We start from the raw sequence: 27,952 nt of genomic DNA, 5'->3' as shown, positions 1-27,952 counted from the left end.
CTAGAAGTGCCATTAGTATGATACAGATCAGAATGGTGATGGACACCAAATACCTCCCAGTAGTTTGGGCCAAATGCTTTCCGCACCCAGGCGTTTAACCTGGGGACATTCTGAATGCTGAGTTTTTGGGAGTGGTTTATCAGGGCAAAGCTAAAACTTGGGCATGGTAACAGGCAAAAGTCACACATTCAGACTAAATTACCATTAGTCACTGACTGAATTATTTTAATGAAAATATCCTTTATTTGCAATGAAACAGCACAGCAGAAATGCATGTATTGGCATCCAGTTAGCAGTGTAGAATCACTTCAGACTGGTGCTCGTGGATTTAGCCCCCAGCAGCAATGCACGAGGTGGAGGCAGCTGCTTTTACTTCAGTGCTACTTTCCTGCCTCAGCAGCTTTTGCATGGTGCAAGGCTATGCTGCACGAGCCTTGTGAGTGCTCTAACTTCCCCCTTGAACCCAAATAGCATACCGCCTAACCCCACTGCCATACAACAAACCACCAGCTGGACTCAGACACCCCCTCATAGCTATCATTCGGCAGCTGGTTCAGTTGTTTGCTACCTCATCCCCATGCAAAAGTAACCAGCTAGCTTAGACTAGTGACCAGATAGCAAATGTGAAAAAATCAGGACAGGGAGTGGAGGATAATAGGTGCCTATATAAGAAAGTCCCCAATATTGGGACTATCCCAATAAAATAGGGACATCTAGTCACCCTAGCTTAGACTAGTGTGGGGTATCTAACCAAGCAGCCCCCGAGCAATCCTGGGTGGAGCCCATGACTCTCACATGCCTGACCAACAGGCAGCCGGCGCAGAGCGCTCAGCTGAACTCTCTCTTTTGTATGGGTAGGAGGCGGGCTGGGCTCCGTCACGGCCTCTAACACAGGAGACTGGGAGTATCTGCGGCCTCCGCTTTTCCCTGAGGCCCTGCAGCGCGCCCGGGGCTCCAGGAGAGGGCGGCAGGAGTCGGCTCCGTAGGGCAGGGAGCGGGTCTGCCGTCCGGAGGGTCCGAGCCACGTTTGCCGAGTCACCGTGAGAGGCAAAGACTCGGCTCAGCCCACGCCCGCCTCCGTGCCCCGCGGAACTGCGTGGTAGCTCAGCTGTCCCCTCAGCCGCGTTGCCTGGCGTGAGCGGAGAGTCGGGGACGCTGGCTGCGGTTCCTCCATCGCCCTCCCGGCTCCGCAGTGGTGCGAGGAGGGGGTAAGTGGAGCAGGCAGGCGCGGAGCCAGCCCTTGCTCTGCACGCCAGGGCTCCAGCCCGCGCTGGCCCGTGTCCTCGTTGTGCTCCGAAGGGCTTTCTTTGGCTCCCCCGAGGGATTGTGCTGGGTCCCGCAGTTCGGTTTCACATTGAATTCAGTGCTAGCCGAGCTGTGCCTTATACAGTGTAGTCTGCGGAGAGGTGGAAGGAAATGTTTTGTTTAAAAAAAAAAGTTTCCTCCAACTCCTAAAGGTGTGCGGACCCCGGACCCCTACGTGCTGAATGGGGGTGCAGATCCCTTGGAAACTTTAGACATAGTCTGACCCCCCCCCCCCCCCAGGAGTCTGCAGACCACAGGTTGAAAACCATTGACAGAGACAGTTAGGAAACAAGAAGTGCTCTTCTAGGACAGTGGTTCTGAACCAGGGGTCTGGAGCACCTTGGGGGGGGGGGGCACGAGCAGGTTTCAGGGGGTCCACCAAGCATTTCCTGTGCTAGACTTGCTAGGACCCAGGGCAGAAAGCCAAAGCCCTGCCGCAGAGGATTGCAGCCCCGGGACCCCCAAGCCCCATCACCCAGGGCTAAAGCCGAAGCCTGAGCAACTTAGCTTAGCAATGCCCACTGTGGCATAGGACCCTGCGCAATTGCTCTGTTTGCTACCCTCTAACGCCAGTTGTTGTGGCACTGCTGGGCCGTGGAGTTTTTATGTCATGTTGAGGGGGCCTCCGAAAGAAAAAGGTTGAGAACCCCATTGTAGGAGATATTGGTACATTCAATTAAAATATTTTCTTACAAGCATATTATCCTTCTCAAAACAGATTTCTGTTGACAACAAATCTCTAGCATGTAGGGCCGATTCCCCTCTGCCTTTTCACAAGGTGCAGAGTGATGACTTTTTGGAGGAAGAATAAAACTTGTATCTCAAGTATCCTGTTGCTTAACATTTCTGTGATGCTGTTTCCACTGCATGTTCTTTGCTGCAGTCCTGTCAGCTATCTGGGGGGGCAAGAGATAGTCTGTAAGAAGCTGAGCTGTACAAGTGGCTGTTTCAAACTGTTCTGAAAGTTCGTCGTCAGACCATACATATTCTGGCTTCTGTTTTACTCATTGTTAGTACTTTGAGTACATGATTTGTCTCAGTGATTTCAATGGGACTATTTAAGCCTTTGCAGGATCAAGTCCTTATTTTCCACAGGTAAGGAGCTTTTGTGACACCCTTATTGTTTCCCTTGTTCTTAGTGTGCTGGGTGTTTTTTCCCGAAGAAGCAGCTCTGCTATCTAGGATGGGATCCAAGCTCTCAGTGGATGACTCAGTGCGTGTTGTGATCATTGGAGGAGGTTTCGGGGGAATCGAAGCTGCCAGACAACTGAAGTCCTGGGGAATCCCTTTTGTTCTTGTGGACATGAGAGATGCATTCCACCACAATGTGGGTGCTCTCCGGGCCTCTGTAGAGAGTGGTAACTTTGCTTTTTCCTAAAGTTTGTGGACCATCTCTGGTCCTTGAGATATGTTTACCCTACTGGGATATGACAAGTTTCAGAGTAACAGCCGTGTTAGTCTGTATCCGCAAAAAGAAGAACAGGAGTACTTGTGGCACCTTAGAGACTAACAAATTTATTAGAGCATAAGCTTTCGTGGACTACAGCCCACTTCTTCGGATGCATATAGAATGGAACATATAATGAGGAGATATATATACACACATACAGAGAGCATAAACAGGTGGGAGTTGTCTTACCAACTCTGAGAGGCCAATTAATTAAGAGAAAAAAAACTTTTGAAGTGATAATCAAGCTAGCCGAGTACAGACAGTGTGATAAGAAGTGTGAGAGTACTTACAAGGGGAGATAGAGTCAACGTTTGTAATGGCTCAGCCATTCCCAGTCCTTATTCAAACCGGAGTTGATTGTGTCTAGTTTGCATATCAATTCTAGCTCTGCAGTCTCTCTTTGGAGTCTGTTTTTGAAGTTTTTCTGTTGTAATATAGCCACCCGCAGGTCTGTCACTGAATGACCAGACAGGTTAAAGTGTTCTCCCACTGGTTTTTGAGTATTTTGATTCCTGATGTCAGATTTGTGTCCATTAATTCTTTTGCGTAGAGACTGTCCGGTTTGGCCAATGTACATGGCAGAGGGGCATTGCTGGCACATGATGGCATATATCACATTGGTAGATGTGCAGGTGAACGAGCCCTTGATGGTATGGCTGATGTGATTAGGTCCTATGATGATGTCACTTGAATAGATATGTGGACAGAGTTGGCATCGGGGTTTGTTACAAGGATAGGTTCCTGGGTTAGTGGTTTTGTTCAGTGATGTGTGGTTGCTGGTGAGTATTTGCTTTAGGTTGGGGGGTTGTCTGTAAGCGAGGACAGGTCTGTCTCCCAAGATCTGTGAGAGTAATCAGGAATCAAAATACTCAAAAACCAGTGGGAGAACACTTTAACCTGTCTGGTCATTCAGTGACAGACCTGCGGGTGGCTATATTACAACAGAAAAACTTCAAAAACAGACTCCAAAGAGAGACTGCAGAGCTAGAATTGATATGCAAACTAGACACAATCAACTCCGGTTTGAATAAGGACTGGGAATGGCTGAGCCATTACAAACGTTGACTCTATCTCCCCTTGTAAGTACTCTCACACTTCTTATCACACTGTCTGTACTCGGCTAGCTTGATTATCACTTCAAAAGTTTTTTTTCTCTTAATTAATTGGCCTCTCAGAGTTGGTAAGACAACTCCCACCTGTTTATGCTCTCTGTATGTGTGTATATATATCTCCTCATTATATGTTCCATTCTATATGCATCCGAAGAAGTGGGCTGTAGTCCACGAAAGCTTATGCTCTAATAAATTTGTTAGTCTCTAAGGTGCCACAAGTACTCCTGTTCTTCTTTCTACTGGGATATGTGGAGCTTCTTTCTGAAAGATGAACTGCGCAGGTTTAAAAAACTCTTGTAAGATTCCAAAATAGAAAAATATCTCTAGCTGTGGTTAAACTAAGTTATTTCTATATTTCTGATAAAACTTGAGACCACTAGTGCTTTCTGAGAAACCTGAGCTGCAGACTTGTGATTCACTTGCACAGTAACAGCACAAATGCAATTGTTCCCACTAATAGTTATCTGCAAAGGCAAATTTGTAAAGTTATGCCAGCTGCGAGTTTGCACAGGCATTTGTGAAGATTTAAAGATACCATAAACAAGACCGTGAAAGATGACTGCTACTCTAAATTGCTATCTTAAGCCTCTTTGATACTTAGAATGTTACTCCAACAGCGGGGGCATGAGCCCCGTTGCTGAGATTCCTCAGGATCTTAGGGCTCAGCTGCACTGGGGTTTTAGTGACATGGTTTTGCTGAGGGCCTTGCAATATTAGGCTTTTTCCTTTAGAGCCCCAGCTCCAGTAGTAGTGGAATTACTTGAGAATAATTACATTGAGTTTTAGCCCTTAAGGTTGGAGAGAGGCGTGACATTGACACCGAAAGCTCAACATCCCGAAGGCAAATAAGAACTTTCAACTTAACTTCTAAAAAAAGCAAATGATTTTAGAGCCATTCATCTTTAGTTGTGTTTTTGGTGGTGGGAAGAGGGGAGGAAGGACAGGGTAGGGTGTCAGCTGACTTATGTAGCTTTGTGTGAGTGAGTGTGAGAGAATGCTTGGGGCTGGCAATACTGGTGTAGCTATGCCAGTTCAATCCCCCTACTGAAGACATGCTGCCTGGGTGTAAAATATGACTGGTAATGTACTGACTTTCTCTTCTCAATAGTGATCAGTTAGTTTAAAAAACAAAAATCCCTTCCTCTCAGCCTGCCTCAGTGTTCCAGTACATATCCTGGTCCTGGACTTATGTAAAAAGTCATAAAAGAAATGCTGTCAAATAGCATGAGACCAAATGTAGATCTACATTAAAATGGTATGCCTCCCAACAGCTAATGTCTTTGTCTAATACATTACTCTGCAGCTGAGACAGTTTAAGGAAAAATAGCTCCTGTTGTGGTCCATGATTACCCTGCAAGGAATAGCATGGTTGTTCTCCAACTCTTTCATTCTAAATCTGACTGCACACCTTGAGAGAGACTTTCAGGGGCCTACCTCCCCTCCAGCCCCATAACCCTCCAGTGGTCTGGTGTCAATATTCATTCTGTGGTTCTCTGTATAGGGTTCTACTAGAGGTCCATGGACCATAGTCTGAAAATTGCTGAACTATCCCAAAAGTTAAGATGGCTTTGCCTTGTTGGCTTGAGTTGTGGTTTTCTTATGAAACACTTCTTCCCTCAGTCACTTGATTCCAAATGAGATTTCTGGCTTGGCTACATGAGGACTTCCAGGAAAACCAATGCAAATTAAGTAAAGGTGTGAATTTGAAGTGGATTAGTTAAATAGCAGTAAACCTCTGTGTGTACATTGTCATTGAGGCTAGGTCTACACTACAGACCTATATCGATTATAAAATGGATGAAAAATCCACACCTGAGCAACATAGTTATACCGACTGAACTTCCCTGTATAGACAGCATTATGTCAATGGGAGAGCTTCTCCTGTGAATGTAGCTACCGTCTCTTAGGGAGGTGGATTAACTATGCTGATGGGAGAAGCTCTACTGTCAGCAGGGGCATCTTCACGTACAGAGTTACAACTGAACCAGTGCAATTGCACCACTGTACATGAAAATAAGCCCTCTAAATTAAAGTGGTCTTAATTCCTTTTAGTTTAATTCACTTTCAAAGTGAATTAAACTAAATTAAAGGTACTTTAATAAAAGCCTGCATACAGGGATTTAATGCAGGGGGAGGGATAGCTCAGTGGTTTGAGCATTGGCCTCCTAAACTCAGGGTTGTGAGTTCAATCCTTGAGGGGGCCACTGAGGGATCTGGGGCAAAATCAGTACTTGGTCCTGCTAGTGAAGGCAGGGGGCTGGACTCAATGACCTTTCAAGGTCCCTTCCAGTTCTAGGAGATAGGATATCTCCATTTATTATTATTATTATTATTATTAACTAATCCACTTCAAATTCACACTTTACTTAATTTGATTAGTTTTCCAGGATGTCGCTGTGTAGAGACACCCTTAATTGTATGCCTGCCTTTTTCAGTTCTTGTCAACTGAAGCAAAAACTTTCTGGGTTCTACTGTGTGGCAGAGAGAATAGATGTCAGGACACTAGTGCCATGGAGAAGGCCTTTATTTTGTGTAACAAGAAAGCAAATTCTTATAACCAAAGGAGGGCCATTTGAATAGGACTTCTGGAAACATAGTGGAAAATGGGGTTTCTAGTCCCCCTACTTTCCTTTTTTCTTAACCAGTATATAGGTGGCATTATCCTCCTTTCATTGCAGGATTTGCCAAGAAAACCTTCATCTCTTACTCTGTGACCTTTGAGGAGAGCTTCCGACAAGCCAAGGTGGTTGGAATAGACCTACTGAGGCAGAAAGTCTTGCTGAATGATGATGAGGTGAGTGCATTGGGGACAGACTGACTAAATGACTTCCAATGAATAATTTTACTCTGCAAATGCAGCAGTGAGCAGATGATTTTCTTCTCACTCTCATGTTCAGATTTACTGTTTCTTTACAGGGTTTATCTCTTTGGACTGATTGCAAACTACTAGCTGAGGGAATACCACCTGAAATTCAAGTGGTGTTGAAGTTCCAACTCTTTTGAATTTCAGACGTATCATCTGGATAATTGGGGTTTGCCTATGTACCCATGTGTGGTGCAGATATTCACATAGGTGCTGACTTACCAAGTTGCCAGGGGTATGTGCTCAAACCCTGCTCTGCCCCAGGCCCTAACCCCACTCCACCCCTTTTCCTCCAAGCCCCCACCCTGCCTCTTCCTGTCCTGCTGTGCCCCAGGCCTCACCCCTGCTCCACCCCTTTTCCTCCAAGCCCCCAAGCTCAAGCTCCGCCCACCCCTCCCAACCCCGGCTTGGTGTCCAGCCGCCTGACCACATCCCTCTCCTACTGGTGCTATGTGCTGCTGCCCTGATCTTCGGCCCCAGCGCTAGCCCCGCTCCCACCTGCCCCCACTAGGCACACTCAATGCACCTGGGGCCAGAGACTGGGGCAGAAGCGCGCAGCGCCAGCAGGAGAGGAACATAGCCAGGTGGACGGACACCAAGCCAGGGTCAGGTGTTACAGCCTCTGGATTCGGCGGGCTCCGGCCCCGATTTGGGTGGGCCTAGTTGGATGCTAAGTGGGTGGGCTGCGGCCCCCTTGTGGTTATGCCCCCCCACCTCTTTCCACCCCCACTGCTCCCCCTCTTCCCCAGCGCCTCCTACACACCACGCAACAGCTGTTCTGTGGCAGGTGGCGGTCAGGGGGGAGGTGTTGACCTGTGGGGCTGCCAGTGGATGCTGAGCACCCACTGTTTTTTTTTTTTTTTTTTTTTTTTTCCGTGGGTGCTCCAGCCCCAGAGCATCCATGGAGTCAGCGCCTATGAGTACTCAGATGTTCAAGCTAAAAACTCCCTTTATGTGAGCCTCTGCAAATAACTCCCTTGTTGTGCAAAGTGACCATATAAAAGAGGGCAGGGCATGACCCAAGCAAACTCACTTTAAAGCCCAAGCCAATGATTACAGAAGAGTTCAGAGTAGTTGCCCATCTTTAATTGTAGTGTTTCACCAGGGAGACATCTGCATCCCTTTGTTCCCAAAACACGCCTCATGTGGCAGCTTCCTACTTATCAAAGCGACAGGGCGTAGGGTTGAGCTGGGAAGCGGAGCACAGCAACTATTCAGTAAGTTTGGATCTGTGGTGCAGCATTCAATCCTGTCAGGCCCTCAGGCAAGCTGTTCCCTTCCTTGTTGCTGGTAAGAAATGCTGAATTAACAGCACAGAAGTCTCTCAGTCACAGGATAAACGTATGGACAGCAGCAGTGTAAGCTTCCCAGAACTGCCCTGCCAAAGCATTTTAACCCTGTTCTGGAGGGACCACCCTTAAAAGGAGAGAGTAGCTATGTCTGCACCATTTCCATTCAGTGTCTAGACCAGGGGTCGGCAACCTTTTAGAAGTGGTGTGCCGTGTCTTCATTTATTCACTCTAATTTAAGGTTTTGTGTGCTAGTAATACATTTTAACGTTTTTAGAAGGTCTCTTTCTATAAGTCTATAATATATAACTAAACTATTGTTGTATATAAAGTAAATAAGGTTTTTAAAATGTTTAAGAAGCTTCATTTAAAATTAAATTAAAATGCAGAGCCCCCCGGACCAGTGGCCAGGACCCGGGCAGTGTGAGTGCCACTGAAAATCAGCTCGCGTGCCGTCTTCGGCACACGTGCTATAGGTTGCCTATCCCTGGTCTAGACTCTGCAGAGATGGCCAGTAAGAGGGCCAGCTCTGCTGGTAACTTGTCATGTACATATTTGTCTGTCACAACTTGGACTGAAGCCACAATACCCATTTTGCATAGTGATTGCCCCTAGAAAAGAGGCTGTGATATCCCATTACAAACTCAGACTCACCCAGTCCCCATTAATATCCTCAGATTGAATACTGGTAAACAATTATATGAATCATTTAGTTCTGCAAAAGATGTTTGTTTTTGAACTGAGTGTTGCTATTTAGCCCCAGGGCAGGGGGAGGTGTCGGAGCACCACCTGCAAAGCGACTCCAGTGTTCGGTATCCTTTACCTTGGACTTATCAAAGTGATGTCTGATCCCACTCTCTCCCCTTGTAGGAGCTTTTCTACTCTCACCTCATCCTTGCTACAGGCAGTGATGGGCCTTTCCCTGGGAAGTTTAACCAGATCGTTGACATGGAAACTGCCATTCAGACTTATGAAGACATGGTCAAGGAGGTGAGATTGAAAACCATCAGTGGAAAAAGTGATGGGTGGCTCTGTCTCTTTTGAGAAAGATATAAGAAATTATAGTTATGGTGAGAGCTCTTATTGGTATCCAGATGAGCGAGGATGAAACTAATGAGTGCTGGCAACATCCAAATTTGGAGTTCAGGGGTGAGTGGGGTGTTATAATGCAGTGGTGCTTGGATCAGAGAGCGGGCTAGCAAAATGGATACATTTTATTTAAATCAGATTGAAGTTTTTTTCTTTTTAAAAATGAAACTTTAATTATTATTTTAGACCTTAACACATTTTGTATTAACTTCAAAACTTTTAAATAAATACTGAATCCATGATCCTCCATCAAAAATTGAGTTAAAAGCTGCTTTTTAGAGAGAACTAGGGGAAAAACATTCTAACTTTTGAGATCAAACTTTATAAATATGGCACAATGGTCCATGTAGTGTATTAAGGGATCGATCTTGTGAGGGACCCTGTGGCTGTGCTGATGGGTGTGAGAAACTGGTAAAATCATCACAGGTGTTGGGACCCAGCCTCACTCACTCTCTCCAGGAGTCACCATCGTGTATCTCATCAGGATCATCCGTTGAGCCCACCTGGGTGATCTTCTACTCTTATTTATAGTGTCTCCCTACCTGAGTGCTGATAAGCTCCAATCTCAAATTAGGAATACGTATGACTCCACCGGCCATCAAAACTTTCCAGCTCATGGAAAACATGGATCTGCCCAGCCCTTGCTTCTGGATGGTTCTGGGCACTTCAAGTAAATGGCGCTGTCCAGTCTCCTTGCTTATATATGCAGACAGATATAAATCCATTAATTTCTCAACTGCCTTCTTCTGTCTCTAAACAAATAAAATATTGGAGTGCAAAAGAGATTTGGGTTACACAAGCAGAAGTCTTGGATTGTAAATTTTTTTGGTTTGTGTGGGGATGGGGCCGGGGTGTGGCAGAATGCACCCCTGAATGCACACCCTACACACTATTGTAGTAACCTTTGTACAAAATATGCCTTCTGAGTATCATCTGAACTAACTCACTAAACTTCGGTAATATCATGATGAAAAGTGTGTAGTAACAAATCGAAATTAGATTTGAAATGTATTTATCAGACAAGTCTGGGTAAACCAGTTTCTCAAAGACAAAGGACAAGCTGATGCCTCTAGATGAGTGTCAAAGTTGATGTGCAATCTCGTGTCAAGTGGCCATTGTATGGCAAGAAAGGGTAAAGCAGGAACAAACAGATCAGCATCTTAGAAAACATGAAACCTTTCACCACAAGACTCCATAACTCCAGCCTCACAGCAGTAATGAACTTTATCTAGGGGTAAACCTCAGAAAAATGCATTTTAGAGGGGGACAGGACTACAAAGTGAGGGGCAAAACACTCGAAGATACCTTTTCCTATAAATCTTTTTTTTTCACTTCAGATAACAAAAGGAACAGCCTTTGGGAGCAGATCCAGGCCTGAGAATTTGGTCAGCAATGTTACTGGGAACATGTGTAAGGGACTTCACCTTGAGTCAAGCCTAGTTTAAGTTTTAGTACTAGGAAGTGTTTTACCTTATAACCATTTGAGTTTGATCCCTTATACTTGTATTTAAAACTTATCTCATTGTAGTTAAACTTGTTTTATTTTTTAATTAAACTAATCCAGTGTTGTCTAAACTGAATTGTGTGGGTAACACCATTTATGGTAGCAAATGGTTTAATATTGATCCCTTTAGGGGGGCAACAGATCTAGTATCTGGGCTGTTCAGGAGAGCACTAGACAGGGCAGAACATACATTTTGGAGGAAAATCCAGGACTGGGATTGTGCTGGGGTCACTCTGGAAGTGGGAACCACAGCTGGAGGAAGCCAGAGTGTGACTGGTGTGTGGCTGACAGGCTGCAACTACACACAGACACTTGGGGTGTAACCTGCATACTAGAAGGCTGTTTGTGAGTGGCTCAGGTGGGAGTGCTACAGCAGCAGAGCACTGTGAGGCATCCAAGTTTGCAGGGCAGGGGTGACACAGCCCCTCACTGGTCTGGAGTGTACCCTGGAATGTCATAAGGGGAGTCTATAACAAGGGAGCAGGAGCAGAGTGTGCAACCAGAAAGGAGCAACCCTGGTGTCAAAACAGGATGGTGGGAGGAAGGGATAGCATTCTTCAGAGTGCAGTCTCTAGTGTTGATTTCAACACCTGAGAACTGTGGGGGTGGGGAGAATAGGGAAGGCCTGCCATGGTTGCGGATCATAAAGAGATCCTATCTGGGAAAATTTTCAAGAAATTCCTGTACCTCTGAGTAAAAAGGAACATGTGCCAAATGTAAACAGAGCTGCAAGGCCTGATTGTCAGAACAAGACACTGTGAAAAATGCTCTTCAGAAGACAGTGACTTTGTTTAGCATGTCTACATCAATCTGGATCAATTGGTTAGCAAACTTTATTTTTGCCCCAATTTTATGGACCATCCACCATGTCTTACTATGCTAGTAAACAATTTAGATGGTCATAAGCTTACCTTTTGAATGGATTGCTTATGTATTTCAAAATGTTAGCATTCAAAATATAATTGGTATGCTAGTTTTTTGTGGGAATATATTAATTTCAATTTTACTGTTACTGCTGGACTTCTGAAATGATCTCTCATTGCTCAGTATAATCCAATATCCTAGTTTAACTATTCCTGTTTAAAGTTTTATTAGGCATTTATGAATTTAAACCTTTAAACTCAAGATGTTTTATGTTGCTAGGGTTAAGGGTTTAAATAGACAGATAATCCTTTATTTAATTTCCCTATAAAACTGGGTTTAGACTAAATCATCATTTAAACAGTGATACACACAGCTGCAGTAGGAGGGAATCTCAGTTTTTTTTAAAGCTGTGCATTGAGTGACTGACTCAAAGTCAGTGACTGACTTTGCCATTTTGTTTCAGGGCCTAGCTTAGATATACAGTAAGAAGTTATGAATTTCCATCATCTGCTGGTATCACTAGCAGTGCTGCAATTAAACATAAAGTCAGTTTCTTGTACCAGAGACTTTCTTCATCCAATAAACCCATGGTAATCAGGACCAGCAAATTCCAGGAAGACTATATAAGTGAAAAGATTACTTGGTTCACTTATGCAACAAGTCTCCTTTTCATCTAGTTCAGAACAAACATGTCATTAGCCTGGTCCATAATGATTGAATCATGTCACTGTCCACCCAGCAAGCAGACGTTGCTAGAAGACTTCTGGATACAGTGTATGAGAAGGAAAACTGAACAGTGTGCAAAAAATTGACAGGAAGCTTGTTAATCTGAGTCTTGATGGGTGGAACGGTGTATACAATGGTCCAGTAATATTTGCTTGAGACAACCTTATTTTCTGTTGTCAAACTTACAGAAACAATTAGACACTGCCCATACAGCAGAATACTTACAAGTAGCAGTAAAAACAATAACAAACTGAACAAAAATTCAAGTGTCAAGTATATAGTTTTGTCACAGATAATACTGCAAATGTAACACAGATGAAAAGAAATCTAGAAGATAATGAAGGGACCCTGAAACTTATAACGTGTGCAGTACTCATTTGATGCACCTTTTAACCAAAGACTAAAGTACAACTCCAGGAATTAAGGAAAATTTTAAAATTGCAAAATACTTCCCATAATCACTTTGCTTCAGCTTCACTGAAGAGAGCAGGAAGATCCAAACTAATTCTCCAAAATGTACAATGGAATTCAGTGGTTGGCTGTTTTGAGCTACTTCTTATGAACTGGCCTATTCTGATAACTTGTGAAGAATCATGGCAAAATAGATGGAGCCACAGTAGTCTACATTGGACTAAAGAGAAATGTAGAGGATATGCTGAATATACTGAAACTTCTTTTGATAACCTTGGACAAACTCTAAATATCAACCATATCACCAGTCTTTCTGTAAAGAATTTCAAGAGACATTGAAGAAATACCCAACAACAGTTAGATTGCCAGCAGTGAAGAAATGGGATGGATGGGATCAATCACTCCGCCTTGTTTTCAGGCCAACATTCTCTACCCAAAGTACCAGGGTAGATGCCTAACTGCAGAAGAAGATGGTGCTATGAAATGGGTATCTTATCACCCATCAATCATATCCAACCAGAACAAATTTCAGGACTGGAGGTGAACCATTCAAGCAATATGTTTGATCTTTTAAAAGTCGCAGCTGAACTGAAAGTCACTAGCTAAGCACCTGGAACCAGAACTGAATATGCAAAACTAGCTCTTGACAGCAGTAGCCTCTTCTGCAGGCACAGAGGATACTTTCTGAATTTGGACTAATTCATTTAAAGTTGAGAAATTGGGAGTTGAAAAAGCAGGAATACTTGTCTCTTCCGGTCTGTGAACAAAAATGAGGAAGATGTTGAGAGCTACTTATTGCAAAAGTTTGAAGGACAGCCTAAGTAACGGTCTCATTTTCAAAAGACTTAAGCATATTTGAAATTTTTTCCAAGCTGACTTGAAATCTGTTTAGTTCCATCACTATATAGTTAATGCCTTTGTTTAATAAATCATTTAGTTGTAAATGTGAAATGTGTTTTGATCAAGTTATGTATCTAAAACATTTAAGATGGCTTTGTTTAATAAACATTGTGCTGTTGCGTGATGGATTAAATTCCAGTTACCATCCTACTGCACCTTGACACACAATGGTGAATGATATTGCTTATTTACTAGATAGACTGAATGTACAATTAAGGATTTGAAATTATTAAGCTATATAATTGCTTAAATGTATATAGTTAATACATCAAATCTAGAGTAAATGCTCTATTTAGTTGTAAATCAACCAGTAAAACATGTTTTAATCTCAATCACTGAGAGAGCGGTTTTCTTTAGAAAAGTACAAATGGAGAATCAGTTTAAATCAAGGCTTTCTACATGGTGATTAAATCAACAGTGGAGTCTGGACCAAGGGATGAGGGCTAATAGGGAATATTTCGTGTAGCATCCTGCATACCACAACTGAAGAATTGTGGGTTGGGGCTCCGATGCCTGTATCAGTAGTGAAATAGGCCTCCTTGTAATATGGGCTATGGGTGGGGATGGTGACCATACAAAGCTATGGGCAGATTAGACCATTGGACCTTGTAACAGGGCAGCTGCCAACAGCACAGTGCCTCATGGCCAGTGGTCATGCTTCAGCACCTTCCCTGTTTCCTTCTCTTCAGGGACCTCTTTAAGAACTGTACACACCGTCTGCCCTTCCAGGCCCTATGCCAGTTCAGTGTATCCTTCTTCCATCCACCCCCTCTCCTCAGAGCTATTGAGTCACTACTCCCAGGCTTTACTTAGCTGGAGCTCAGCTTTCAGGCTCTGACTGCCAAACTCCCCTATCAGGGTCTCGCTCCTGCCTTAGCAGGACCCCTTAACCATAGTTGGTTGGCACCAGGCCTTCCAACCCTAATGGGCAAGCCACACTGCTAAATACCTCTTTGGTGATATCACAGTCAGGCATCAGCCCAGGCTGCACTGTTGGGATCTCATCCTGAAAGAAGAAAATTCTTCTACCCATTATATTAAAAAGGTGCGATGATTTTTAAAGCGGGACATGTAAAATGCTAGACCCACCGGATCCCATAGCAGCCATTTCCCTTTTGACTATTAATTGATCATCCTCCAAGTACTATTTTTCATAGTGGAAAAACATATTGCACAACGCTCCTGCACTCCTCCTTCCCCCTGCCCCCAAACTTATTTTTCTTTTTAGATCTAAATGAATGGGCCTTGCATTCTGATGGTAGTAAAACTGTGCATTAATAGGTGATCGGTGCACTTCTTAGTTAGATGAAGGCACATCGTCTCATGCCTCATAACAGGCTGCAGTGCTGCCCTACGAATGACCATCTTGGAGTGGCTTATTGTTATAGTAAAAATTCACCTGAAATCTGGTAAACAAGCTGCATTTGATGGTTGCCAGCCCTTCCCTAGGACTCAGGTATCCTAATCAATGCTTCCTGTTGAAATACAAGATTTTTTTTTTTTTTTTTTTTTTTTTTGAGGGCCAAAACTGCCAAGGGTGTTTCAAGGTTAGGATGGGATTTAGAAGGTGCTTTTGGTGGGACAACTCCACCTCTCGTTCCAGAGGGTAGAAGATAAAGGGTGTTCTATTGATAATTTCTGTGTGGACACCACTTTAATAAGAAGGTCTTCCTACGTGTTGGGAAGGTGCACGGCTGGTGCTGCCAGAATGAGTGTTCTGGCTGAATGCCTCATTCTAGGTTACTTTATGTATGAAATAATGCAACAAGGAGATATGATTTTGTTTGTTTTTTGTTTTTGCAAGCTCCAGAAATCTCCACGTATCGTGATAGTAGGCGGTGGTGCTGCTGGAGTGGAGATGGCTGCAGAGATCAAAACAGAATATCCAGCCAAAGAGGTACAAGAAACAACTTGCACAATAATTAATGCTCCACCAGCTGCTTCCTTCATCTGGTGACTTAAATGTGTTCTTCCACAATGCCCCTGCTAGAGCAGTTTGGGATTGCCGTAGCTAAACTCCCTCACAACCATTTTCCATAGAGCCTCATATTCATCAAGGTTGGAAGTGGAGCAACTGTGAGCGCCCTCGCAGTCAGCATTCCTGCAGTGCATCCTGGTGCTGGGGTTGGCTGGAAGCAGAATAGCTTAGTGTTCTTCCCGAGATCCTCCACTCACCCATCCACCCTACTCTGCCTTTCTTGCCAAGAAATGCATGCTGAAAGCCAGAAGCCTAAGCCTTGGCTATTGCTTTTGCCTGCTTGCTGGGACAGCAGACAGACGCAATCCTGTTTAAATAGTATTTGTTCCTGGCTGACTCAGATTTGTTTTTGTTTTCTTATTTGTTTTTCCCCAGTTGGCTGTAGTTATTTTGCATTTGTCCGCAGGTCACCCTCATTCATTCAAAAATTGCACTGGCTGATGTGGAGCTTCTACCAAGTGTCCGGCAGATGGTGAAGGAGATTCTTCTCGAGAAAGAAGTGCGTCTCTTGTTAAGTATGTTCTTAACCAATTTCATTTAATATTTCTCTAACTCAGATTGAGTCTCTAAAAATCCTCAAAGCTTCCTCCCCTACTCCCCCATCTCTAACTCCTTCTCCTGTAAGGAACCGTTGTCTCTGATGCTTGTTTTTGGTGAGGAAGACTGAACAGGGCTCTCATAGATTCATAGACTTTAAGGTCAGAAGGGACCATTATGATCATCTAGTCTGACCTCCTGCACAACGCAGGCCACAGAATTTCACCCACTCACTCCTGTAACAAATCCCTACCCTATATCTGAGTTATTGAAGTCCTCAAATTGTGGTTTAAAGACCTCAAGGTGCAGAGAATCCTCCAGCAAGTGACCCATGCCCCACGCTGCAGAGGAAGGCGAAAAACCTCCAGGGCCTCTGCCAATCTGCCCTGGAGGAAAATTCCTTCTCGACCCCAAATATGGTGATCAGCTAAACCCTCAGCATGTGGGCAAGACTCACCAGCCAGCACCCAGGAAAGAATTCTCTGTAGTAACTTAGATCCCACCCCATCTAACATCTCATCACAGGCCATTGGGCATATTTCCCGCTAATAATCAAAGATCAATTAATTGCCAAAATTAGGCTATCCCATCATCCCATCCCCTCCATAAACTTATCAAGCTTAGTCTTGACCCCACTACTCCCCTTGGAAGGCTGTTCCAGAACTTTACTCCTCTAATTGTTAGAAACCTTCATCTAATTTCAAGTCTAAACTTCCTAATGTCCAGTTTATATCCACTTGTTCTTATGTCCACATTGGTACTGAGCTTAAATAATTCCTCTCCCTCCCTGATATTTATCCTTCTGATATATTTATAAAGAGCATTCATATCTCCCCTCAGCCTTCTTTTGGTTAGGCTAAACAAGCCAAGCTCTTTGAGTCTCCTTTCATAAGACAGGAGATCCATTCTTCGGATCATCCTAGTAGCCCTTCTCTGTACCTGTTCCAGTTTGAATTCATCCTTCTTAAACATGGGAGACCAGAACTGCACACAATATTCCAGATGAGGTCTCACCAGTGCCTTGTACAGTATAATGGTACTAACACCTCCTTATCTTTACTGGAAATACCTCGCCTGATGCATCCCAAGACCGCATTAGCTTTTGTAACGGCCATATCACATTGGCGGCGCATAGTCATCCTGTGATCAACCAATATGCCGAGGTCCTTCTCCTCCTCTGTTAATGCCAACTGATGCGTCCCCAATTTATAACAAAAAATCTTGTTATTAATCCCTAAATGCATGACCTTGCACTTTTCACTATTAAATTTTATCCTATTACTATTACTCCAGTTTACAAAGTCATCCAGATCTTCCTGTATGATATCCCGGTCCTTCTCTGTATTAACAATACCTCCCAGCTTTGTGTCATCCGCAAACTTTGTTAGCACATTCCCACTTTTTGTGCCAAGGTCAGTAATAAAAAGATTAAACAAGATTGGTCCCAAAATCGATCCCTGAGGAACTCCACTAGTAATCTCCTTCCAGCCTGACAGTTCACCTTTCAGTATGACCCGTTGTAGTCTCCCCTTTAACCAGTTCCTTATCCACCTTTCAATTTTCATATTGATCCCCATCTTTTCCAATTTAGCTAATTATTCCCCATGTGGAACCGTATCGAATGCCTTACTGAAATCGAGGTAAATTAGATCCACTGCGTTTCCTTTGTCTAAAAAATCTGTTACCTTCTCAAAGGAGGAGATTAGGTTGGTTTGGCACGATCTACCTTTTGTAAAACCATGTTGTATTTTGTTCCAATTACCATTGACCTCAATGTCCTTAACTACTTTCTCCTTCAAAATTTTTTCCAAGACCTTGCATACTACAGATGTCAAACTAACAGGCCTATAGCTACCCGGATCACTTTTTTTTCCTTTCTTAAAAATAGGAACTATGTTAGCAATTCTTCAGTCATACGGTACAACACCTGAGTTTACAGATTCATTAAAAATTCTTGTTAATGGGCTTGCAATTTCATGTGCCAGTTCCTTTTAATATTCTTGGATGAAGATTATCTGGGCCCCCCGATTTAGTTCCATTAAGCTGTTCGAATTTGGCTTCTACCTTGGATGTGGTAATATTTACCTCCATATCCTCATTCCCATTTGTTATCCTACCATTATCCCTAAGCTCCTCATTAAAGACTGAGGCTACGTATTTGTTTAGATATTGGGCCATGCCTAGGTTATCCTTAACCTCCACTCCATCCTCAGTGTTTAGCGATCCCACTTCTTCTTCTTTCTTTGTTTTCTTCTTATTTATATGGCTATAGAACCTTTTACTATTGGTTTTAATTCCCTCTGCAAGGTCCAATTCTACATGGCTTTTGGCCTTTCTCACTTTATCTCTACATGTTCTGACCTCAAGGTAGCTTTCCTTGCTAATCCCCCCCATCTTCCACTCCTTGTTGGCTTTCTGCTTTTTCTTAATCATCTCTCTGAGATGCTTGCTCATCTAGCTTGGTCTACAACTCCTGCCTATTAATTTTTTCCCCTTTCTTGGGGTGCAAACTTCTGATAGTTTCTGCAACTTTGACGTTAATTAATTCCAGGCCTCCTCCGCCTTTAGATCCACGAGTTCTTCAGTCCAATCCACTTCCCTAACTAATTTCCTTAATTCTTTAAAGTTAGCCCTTTTGAAATAAAAAACCCTAGTCACAGATCTATTTTTGTTTATCCTTCCATCTAGTTTGAACTGAATTTGCTCATGATCTCTTGAACCAAGGTTGTCCCCTACAACCATTTCTTCTATGAGGTCCTCAGTACTCACCAAAACCAAATCTAAAATGGCATCCTCTCTTGTTGGTTCAGCACTACTTGGTGAAGTAATCCATCAGCTATTGCATCCAGGAAATTCTGAGCCCTATTATTATTATTAGCACTTGTCCTCCAGTCTATATCTGGGAAGTTTAAAGTCTCCCATGATCACACAATTCCCATTAGTGTTTACTTCATTAAAAACATTAGAGGTCTCTATCCATATCCAGATTGGATCCCGGTGGTCTGTAGCATACCGCAAGCACTATCTCAGGGGAGGCTCTAGTAGCTTTCTTCCCCAATGTGATTTTTGCCCAGACAGACTCTGTCGTATCCATTTCCATCAGTTCGTATTTCTTTACAGTCTACCTCATCATTGATATACAATGCTACTCCACCACCTTTGCCTTTATTTCTGTCTTTCCTAAACAGCACATCCCCTTCAGTACTCCAGTCATGACTACTATTCCACCACGTTTCTGTTATCCCTATAATATCTGGTTTCACTTCCTGCACCAGTAGCTCTAGTTCTTCCATTTTGTTACCTAGGCTGCTTGCATTAGTGTACGAGCATCATAATTTTTGCCGTTTGTCTTCACTGACATTCTTTACCCGATTAGGCACAGACATTCTACCACCAGTATCACCTATTAGACTGGTATTTACACTACCCTTTCTCCTTATGTCCATTCTCATACCCACGGCTGTATCCTTTCTTACTTCGTTTTCTTCCCTCTCAATGTTAAATTCCGGCGTGGAGATTACCTGGACATCTCCCAACCATCTCCCCCAAATTCCTAGTTTAAAGCTCTCTTAATCAGTTGTGCCAGCCTCCATCCTAGAAGTCTGTTTCCCTCCTTACTTGGGTGAAATCCATCCCGAGAGAACAGTCCTCTGTCCATGAATGTGTCCCAGTGGCCATACATCCCAAAGCCCTCCTTATAGCACCACTGCCTGAGCCATCTGTTGATCACCATAATCTTCCCATCTCCTAGAACTGGAAGGGACCTTGAAAGGTCATCGAGTCCAGCCCCCTGCCTTCACTAGCAGGACCAAGTACTGATTTTGCCCCAGATCCCCAAGTGGCCCCCTCAAGGATTGAACTCACAACCCTGGGTTTAGCAGGCCAATGCTCAAACCACTGAGCTATCCCTCCCCCCCCTTGTCACACCTTTGTTGCCCTTCTCTAGGAACAGGCAGAATCCCACTGAAGCCTGAGCCTAAGCTCATCTTATGCCAATTAACTCTCACCCTGTCCTTGCTTGAGCTTCTGCAGCCTTAGCACCTCTTTCTGAGCTCCAGCCCTATCCTTTCAGTGTCTCCATCTCAACTGAGCTCGCTCTGCCAGACCAACTCAGTGCCTCCCTCTCACCCTAAACCTTGTTCCTGCTTGTGCCACATCAGCCCCGCCCTCTCACCCCACGTCCTATTTCCACTTGTGCCACCTCAGCATCTCCCTGGCACTTTCCTTTATAAAGAAAATTAATATTAATATAATATTCAAATGAATAAGGAACTAAATCTGAATGGCTGGGACCAAATTTTGAGACTCTGTGATTTCTTGGGTCACCTCCACAGTGACCCAACCATGCAAATGTTATATGTTGTGAAGTAGATGTGACATGCTATTCTCTAACCCAAAGGTTTTATTTCTACATAATATGCTGCTATATACCATGTATCCCTCCACACCTTCTATTTTACAAAAAGCACTTGTAGGGTGTGTTTACACTTGGAGCTGAGGGTGTGATTTCTTGCTTGCTTAAACATAGTTGTACTAGCTATCTCTGAGCTAGCTCTCTACATGTAGCAGTGTAGCTGCGGTAGCATGGGTAGCAGTGAGCAGCAGCATAGGCTGTGCCAAGTACAAATCCACCTGAACCCCCTGGGCATGTAGTCAGCGTGCCTATCCCATCCTGCTGTTCGCCAGGACTCTCACTAACCTGGCTACACTAATATTTTTTTAGTGCAGGGGTTGGCAGCCTTTCAGAAGGGGTGTGCTGAGTCTTGATTTATTCACTCTGATTTAAGGTTTCACGTGCCAGTAATACATTTTAACGTTTTTAGAAGGTCTCTTTCTAGAAGTCTATAATATATAACTAAACTATTGTTGTATGTAAAGTAAATAAGGTTTTTAAAATGTTTAAAATTAAATTAAAATGCAGAGCCCCCAGACCGGTGGCCAGGACCCGGGCAGTGTGAGTGCCACGGAAAATCAGCTCGTGGGCTGCAGGTTGCCTACCCCTGTTTTAGTGCACTAACTCGATGGGATTATTTACTCTGCAAAAGAGAAGAATGAGGGGGGATTTGATAGCTGCTTTCAACTACCTGAAAGGGGGTTCCAAAGACAATGGAGCTCGGCTGTTCTCAGTGGTACCAGATGACAGAACAAGGAGCAGTGGGGGAGGTTTAGGTTGGATATTAGGAAAAACTTTTTCACTAGGAGGGTGGTGAAGCACTGGAATGGGTTACCTAGGGAGGTGGTGGAATCTCCTTCCTTAGAGGTTTTTAAAGTCAGGCTTGACAAAGCCCTGGCTGGGATGATTTAGTTGGGGATTGGCCCTGATTTGAGCAGGGGGTTGGACTAGATGACCTCCTGAGGTCCCTTCCAACCCTGACATTAAAAAACAAAACAAGAAACAAAATGTAGAGATGAAGTGCATGTGCCTCCGCCTACAGTCTTGGGGGTGAGAAGCAGCTAAGGTGGGGATAAACACCTCCAAAATACTGGAGAGATCTTATGTTGGAAAAAGGAGTTGTCGCCACAGGTAGTGCAGGAGAGAACCATTTTTGCATTGGCAGAGCTGGTCCTGTGAGCCATGCATGCCTTTGCCATTTCTCATCTCTCTGCATTCAAATCAGCTGCTTCCTCCTCCTTTTCCTTTCTGCCTGGGCTCTAGCAGAAGAATTGAGAGCACAGGAGGGACAGTCTCCTTTCTCAGTTTCCGTCTGGCACCAAAGTATCCCATGACTGCTGGGAGGAGCAATTACAGGAGAGTCCTGCTCAGCCCCTAAAGGTTTGGAATGGAGCATGCCCAGAGTAGATGCATATGAGAATTTAGCTGACACACTCTTACGGCTCTACTGAGTATATGCAAACTGAGTTTTTCAGAGGTTTATAAGCTGGATACATTTTGATGGCTGGTCACAGGAATGGCAAAAGGCATGTCTCTGACAAAAAGCCAGCCCTCCTGGCTAATTTCAAGTCTTTGCTCCAAAGCATGGAGGGTCTAGAGTGTCTCAACAAAACAGAATGATTTTGTTTTTAACACTGACAAAACAATGTTCCCCCCCCAACCCCCGAGTCTTATCTTCTGAAATTGTATGAACAATTTTAGCTGAAGCTTTGGGGAGGGGGGGGGAAAAAATCAGTGTGATGGAGGCACCCGGCATGGAAAATTTCAGCCTAATAGTTTGGCAAAGCTATATATAAGCAATTGAAAAGAGGGTCTTAAAACAGTGTCAGGCTTACCAGTTCTGCCTATAATCGTATATATTGGCCAACGTTTTTAAATGTTAGGTCCTAAAGTTAGGTTCTGAAATTCACATTTCAACACCAAAGTGATTTTCAAAGTTGCTGAGCATTGGCAGCTTTCTTTGACTTCAATGGAAAGGAAGGGCACTCAGCATCACCCAAGAGGTACAGGATCCGCGTGCTACAGGATCAGGCTTTTCTGGGTAATGGAAAAGTGACTGGACTATCTGCAGAGACCAGAGGCTTTGCCATTGGATGTGGAGGCATTTCACAGAAGATAAAAGGGACAGTGGGAATTCAGGATGAAAACGCGATAAACTCCAGGAAAGGAACAAATGGAGGAAACTAAATATGATTCTCTGAAATGAAACTTTGGGAGATATTTTAGTATGCCTTGCGTAGAACAGATATTGTAATGTGTTCTAAATGTACAATCTTTATAAAAGTATTTTTGTTAAAAATGGCACACTTTGGACTCCTTAGGCTTTGGTGCCCAAGGAAGCAGCTTACGCTGCGTAGAGCAGTGGTTCTCAACCAGGGGTACGCATACCCCTGGGGTACGCAGAGGCCTTCCAAGGAGTACATCAACTTATCTAGATATTTGCCTGGTTTTACAACAAGCTACGTGAAAAGCACTAGCTAAGTCAGTACAAACTAAAATTTCATGCAGACAATGACTTGTTTATTCTGCTCTATATACTATACACTGAAATGTAAGTACAATATTTATATTCCAATTGATTTATAATTATATGGTAAAAATGAGACAGTAAGCAGTTTTTCAGTCATAGTGTGCTGTGACACTTTTGTATTTTTATGTCTGATTTTGTAAGCAAGTAGTTTTTAAGTGAGGTGAAACTTGGGGATACACAAGACAAATCAGATTCCTGAAAGAAGTAAAAGGTTGAGTCGCTGGTTTAGAGGGGTAGCAGCATCCCTGCTGATTATCACAAAGACCTATATGCTGCTTCTTATGACAGGTGACAGAGTCAGCAACCTGCATATGCTGACTTTAAACCGATTCCAAGAGAATATGGCAGTCAAGACAGAAAAGGGCACAGAGGTTGCTGCTGACATGGTGATTCTCTGCACTGGTATAAAGATCAATTCATCAGCATACAGCAGTGCATTTGGTAAGTTAAAACCATAGGACAGGGTGGGGCTAAGATTCTTCAGCACAGGTAATAAAATGTTTTAAACTTGATCTCCATTCCATATTTTAGAGACCGTATGCAAGTGGTATTGAAATTTAACTTGGTATAGTTAGAATACATTTAATCTCTGTGGTTAAAGCTTACACTTCAAAAAAGAAAGTGGCCCTTTGGTGGAAGTTTGTGGAAGAGGACGTATATTTATGTACTAAGTGGTTTGTATTATTTCTTCACCTTCCCCAACCATTAACTTTAGCTAGACACCCAATATATCCTACTATTGTGGTCCTGCGTGAAATCCTGGCCTCACTGAAGTCAACGGCAAAACTCCCACTGACTTCAGTGAGGCCAGGGTTTCACTCCTGCTGCTAAACTCATCTGTCAGTGCACTACGGTCTTGAGCCCCGCTACCCGTTGTTCCAGTCCTGGAGCTCTCCTGTATAGAGAATGCCAGATGTGCTAAATTGTGTAAGAACAAACATTCTCCATGAGTGCAATGAATCCATCAATGTGCTGGTAATACTGTGCTCTAGAAACACAGCATTTGGCGGTGAATGGGGGAAATTAGGATGAAACTTTAGTAGCTGGTGCACTTAGCAGTGGGCCTATAACACTTGTAGGACTCTCCACCTAAATGTGAAGGGTTAACCCCTACTAAAATGCCTGGGTGCAGATCTTCAGCTATTATAACACTGTCACTGAAGTCTGGAGCTATGACATTTTACGCCATTTAAGGATCTGTGCCCTGGTGTTCAGCTAATCCTACTTGGTGAATTATTTAAAAACCTATGCAACAAAATATTTCCAAGGGTATTATGTTTCAATTAAAGTATCTTACATTTTAAAATTAAAAGCCAATTGTATTGTATAGTAAATATCACTCATCTGTCTTCTGTGTTTTCAAGGGGAAGACAAATAAAATGTGAGAATTAGTGCAACTGCACGTGACTGCATTTTCTTAAATGTGTGAGTTAACAAGTGCGCATCTAATTCAAATTTTAATGACCTTAACCCACTCTTCCTTTAGACAGCATTAGAAAGGACGTAGGAATTTTATATTGTACCAGTTGCACATTCAAGTGTTCACCTTCTGATAGAAATGGTAAAAGGGATTTGAGGGGAGCAAATGCTGCCTATTGTGCAAGGAGGATCCAGAATAGTCTGGCTCAAACTGTATTACAGTTGTGTATCTGGAGAATTGTATCCTAGGTGGCCAAAATAGAAACCAGTGTTCTGTACACATACAATGAATAACTTTCAAAGGAAATTCTTTCAAGCAGCTGAAAGGCACTAGTCCTCAGAGGATGAAACCCATGCATTATCTACTGTTTTAAAAGGGTAATTGAGTCATCCATGTGGAAAAAAGTTCAGATGCTTTATTTTAAAAAAAAAAACAGTGAAAATCACCCTTTGTTCATGGAAAAACTATTAAAATTTCCGCTGAGAAAATTCATAAAAAAATTTCAAGTCGAAGTGTAACTTATCACCTAAAAAATATATAGGTGCCTGAAAATCGGAGCAGGGATATGTGTCTGTGTTAGAATTAATGTGCTATAATATAGATTTGAAATTCTGTAATTCTCACTAGAAAGACTTGTTATCATTTGGCAAAACTAGGAGTGTTGTTGTTCCTCAACAACCAAATTTATTCAGGCCACCCTTTGACTCTAGTCCTGAAAGTGAATTCAGAGAGCCTGATACTAAAGTTAGCATTTTCAGATCAGATTCTTGACTTGTGTAAATTTTCATAGTTCCACTGACTTCAATTGAGTTATGACTATTTACAGTAGCTGAAGACTTGGCCCATTCTTTTCCTGGTTTGCATACACTGTTGGCTCTCGGGTGATATTACCCGCTGAAGTATCAATTAAACATGATTTATCATGCATCATATAGGAGTGACTTCTTACATGGCGAGTGTCATTCTCTTGCTGTGGCAAATATAAGTTACACAACTACTTTACTGAATAGTTAATGATCTAGCTTTTGGTAGTGATTCACCTGTATGCGCTGTGTCACTGGATATGCATTGTTTTTCAACTCCTCAGGCCGTAAGGTGATGCACTTCTTTTTTTTAAACAGGGGACAAGCTGGCGAGTAATGGTGCTTTAAAGGTCAACCAGTATCTCCAGGTGGAAGGGTATGATAACATCTATGCTATTGGTGATTGTGCTGATGTGAAGGAACCGAAAATGGCATACCATGCTGGGCTCCATGCCAATATTGTGGTGACAAACATCATCAACAGTCTGACACAGAAACCTCTTAAAACCTACCAGCCAGGTAAAACTGGGCTCTGCTCATAACAAGTCTTAGCTGATGAGATTCTTTCTTCATCTCTATATAGAATTACTTTGTAAGAAATCCATAACTTGCACAGGACTGTATTTAGAGTTGAAGGAAATAATTTGGATTTGAATATTATATCACTGATATTATTCTTACTTTCTTCCTCTTAAAAAATATTCTTGCCAACTCTTCAGCAATTCTTTTGACACAGAAACAAAACAAGCACACTGATTATTCTGTACTTTGAAATGTTCTTCCCCTTCGCTGCTGATTGATTACTGTTATATTGGTGGGAGGATATGGTGGTTACAGTTTATAAAGGAAACCATTATCTTAATGAGTTGTTTATCAAACTATGACATTAAGTCCTTGGAACAGCAAAATATCATGACTTAACTCTTATGACCCGAACCTGCAAAATCTTAATCACATGCGTAGTCTTTTATTATGCAGTTAGTCCCATTTAAGTCAGTGGCATTTCTTGTGTAAATATTTACCAGTAGCCTTCCTTGCTAGTTGCTGTAGCAGTGGGATAATAGGACATCCAGAGTGCATTGCCCACTTGCTCTTGATGCCCGTCTGTGTACATATTCTCTGGAATCGCTTTCCAGATCTTCTTCAATTACATTTCAGGGGCTTGGTTGGACCCACTTTAATGCCAAGGCTTAGGACAAGAGGTGCATACATGTCATGATGCCATGTGCCTAATTTTCCTCTGATTTATATTACTCTAAATCATGAATAATTCCATTGAATTCATGGAGGTACAGCAGCGTAAAAGATAAGAAACAGTCCTCTATAAATGGAAACATCTGTTACCTGAAGGTTAACTCTGGTTTAGGAGAGAGGGAGAAAACAAGGTTCTCTTGTTTCATCTCCCACCCTTATTTCCAAATTATAAGAATAAAGGATATAGCTGTGCAAAAGCATCATCAGTGTCTTGTGTATTCTATGGTTCCTTGGCATTTGCAGCAGAATTTGCCCTTTGTTGGAGAACTAGGCTCCAGAATCTCAGCTTTCATAATAATAATAATAATTAATAATTACAATAAAAAAGGTGTCTACCCCTGTGGTTGCAAAAACATTAAAAATGTGAATCGAGTGCAACTGATGCCCATTTAAGTCTGAAAGGAGCCTGAGACTCTGATTGTGAGGTTGTGAATTGACCAATTTAGCTAGTGCAGGGCCCCATGGACTTTGTGATTCCACAGCTGTGGAATTTAGCATTTGTCCAAGATACTATAGAATTAATTCATTTTGCTGCAGCCTGGTACCAAACATTTTGTTTTCTCCCTCGTGGCCGTGAAGGACCTGTGTGGAAGTCCTCCTTGCTCTGTACAAGGGGGAAGTAACTGGATAGCAGTGCACGCTTCCTTCATTGTTATGTAGAACCAGCCAGCGTGAGGTCTGGGAGCCAGAAGTGCTGGCTGGACAGCTAGACTACCTGGCGAACAGAGCAGTGGCTGAAGTCCATGGAGATGAGAAAATGAATTGTTGAAACTGACAAGCTTCCTACTTCCCTGGCATACAGGGAGGAGATTCTAAGCCAGGCTGCCCAGAAAACCCTATGACTGAATCCCATAGAGCTGGGCATTCTAGAGAATCAGCAAAAAAAAATCTTTTATTTCTTGCCATGTAATTTGGTTCTATTGTGCTATGAAGCACACGGGTGCTGATCATGCTGTTTGATCTCATTTGCAACTTTTTGACGGCTAACTGTGTATGTTTCTCACTTCTAGGATCACTAACCTTCCTGCTCTCGATGGGCCGGAATGATGGGGTAGGCCAGATTAATGGATGCTACGTGGGACGTCTTTTGGTGACTATTGCCAAGAGCCGGGACCTTTTTGTTTCTAAGAGCTGGAAGACTATGGGACAGACTATGCCCTGCTAGATAGAAAGGACAATGATGAAGTAGCAAGAGAATACATGTATCAACTGGCATGAACAAAGCTGGAAAAGAGTAAAAGGTGCATAATTACCAAAATGACACAAGCTATATGGCTATTTGACTGATATCAATACTGCACCAAAACATCATGTATTACGAATGCCATTCTTTAGCATGGTGCATAACAACAACACAAAGCTCTCTTTTTAAAGTGGCTCTCAGTTATGTTAAGTGGATCCGCACAGAAACTGTATTTCTTGCTGAAACTTTTTCAAAACACAATTCACATGCTAAGATGGAGCTGAAAAAGGAATCCAGTTTAAATGTATTTTAAATTAAAATAAGTAGCAGAATAAGATGTT

General features: G+C 42.9%; 1 protein-coding gene across 3 annotated transcripts; it reads left to right on the top strand.

The window, feature by feature from the left end:
- The first annotated feature begins 846 nt into the window (after positions 1–846).
- Positions 847–27,952, top strand: AIFM2 (apoptosis inducing factor mitochondria associated 2). Of its 3 annotated transcripts, none has more exons than XM_034775169.1 (9): positions 847–1,208; positions 2,445–2,663; positions 6,546–6,661; positions 8,890–9,009; positions 15,324–15,410; positions 15,898–16,006; positions 23,240–23,392; positions 25,493–25,693; positions 27,439–27,952. In XM_034775169.1, exons 2-9 carry the CDS (start codon positions 2,489–2,491, stop codon positions 27,591–27,593), a joined length of 1,116 nt encoding a protein of 371 aa, XP_034631060.1. In that variant the 5' UTR covers positions 847–1,208; positions 2,445–2,488; the 3' UTR covers positions 27,594–27,952. The 3 variants fall into 3 exon arrangements, with proteins under 3 accessions (XP_034631060.1, XP_034631058.1, XP_034631059.1); XM_034775167.1 differs by having other exon boundaries at positions 848–1,208; positions 15,318–15,410; positions 27,439–27,593; XM_034775168.1 differs by lacking the exon at positions 847–1,208 and having other exon boundaries at positions 2,489–2,663; positions 15,318–15,410.

The sequence above is a fragment of the Trachemys scripta genome, chromosome 7 (genome assembly GCF_013100865.1).
Source record: "Trachemys scripta elegans isolate TJP31775 chromosome 7, CAS_Tse_1.0, whole genome shotgun sequence".
Taxonomy (NCBI): Eukaryota; Metazoa; Chordata; order Testudines; family Emydidae; genus Trachemys; species Trachemys scripta.
Note: the sequence above shows the minus strand (reverse complement) of the source record. Positions and strands in the feature narration are given on the sequence as shown.

What these genes read in the sequence shown, in the direction of transcription:
- AIFM2 (XM_034775168.1), top strand. Translation starts at nt 2,489, where the DNA reads ATGGGATCCAAGCTCTCAGTGGATGACTCAGTGCGTGTTGTGATCATT. An exon ending in TCTTGCTGAATGATGATGAG is followed by an intron (nt 6,662 to 8,889) that starts GTGAGTGCATTG and finishes CTCCCCTTGTAG; the next exon opens with GAGCTTTTCTACTCTCACCT. An exon ending in CAGAATATCCAGCCAAAGAG is followed by an intron (nt 15,411 to 15,897) that starts GTACAAGAAACA and finishes ATTTGTCCGCAG; the next exon opens with GTCACCCTCATTCATTCAAA.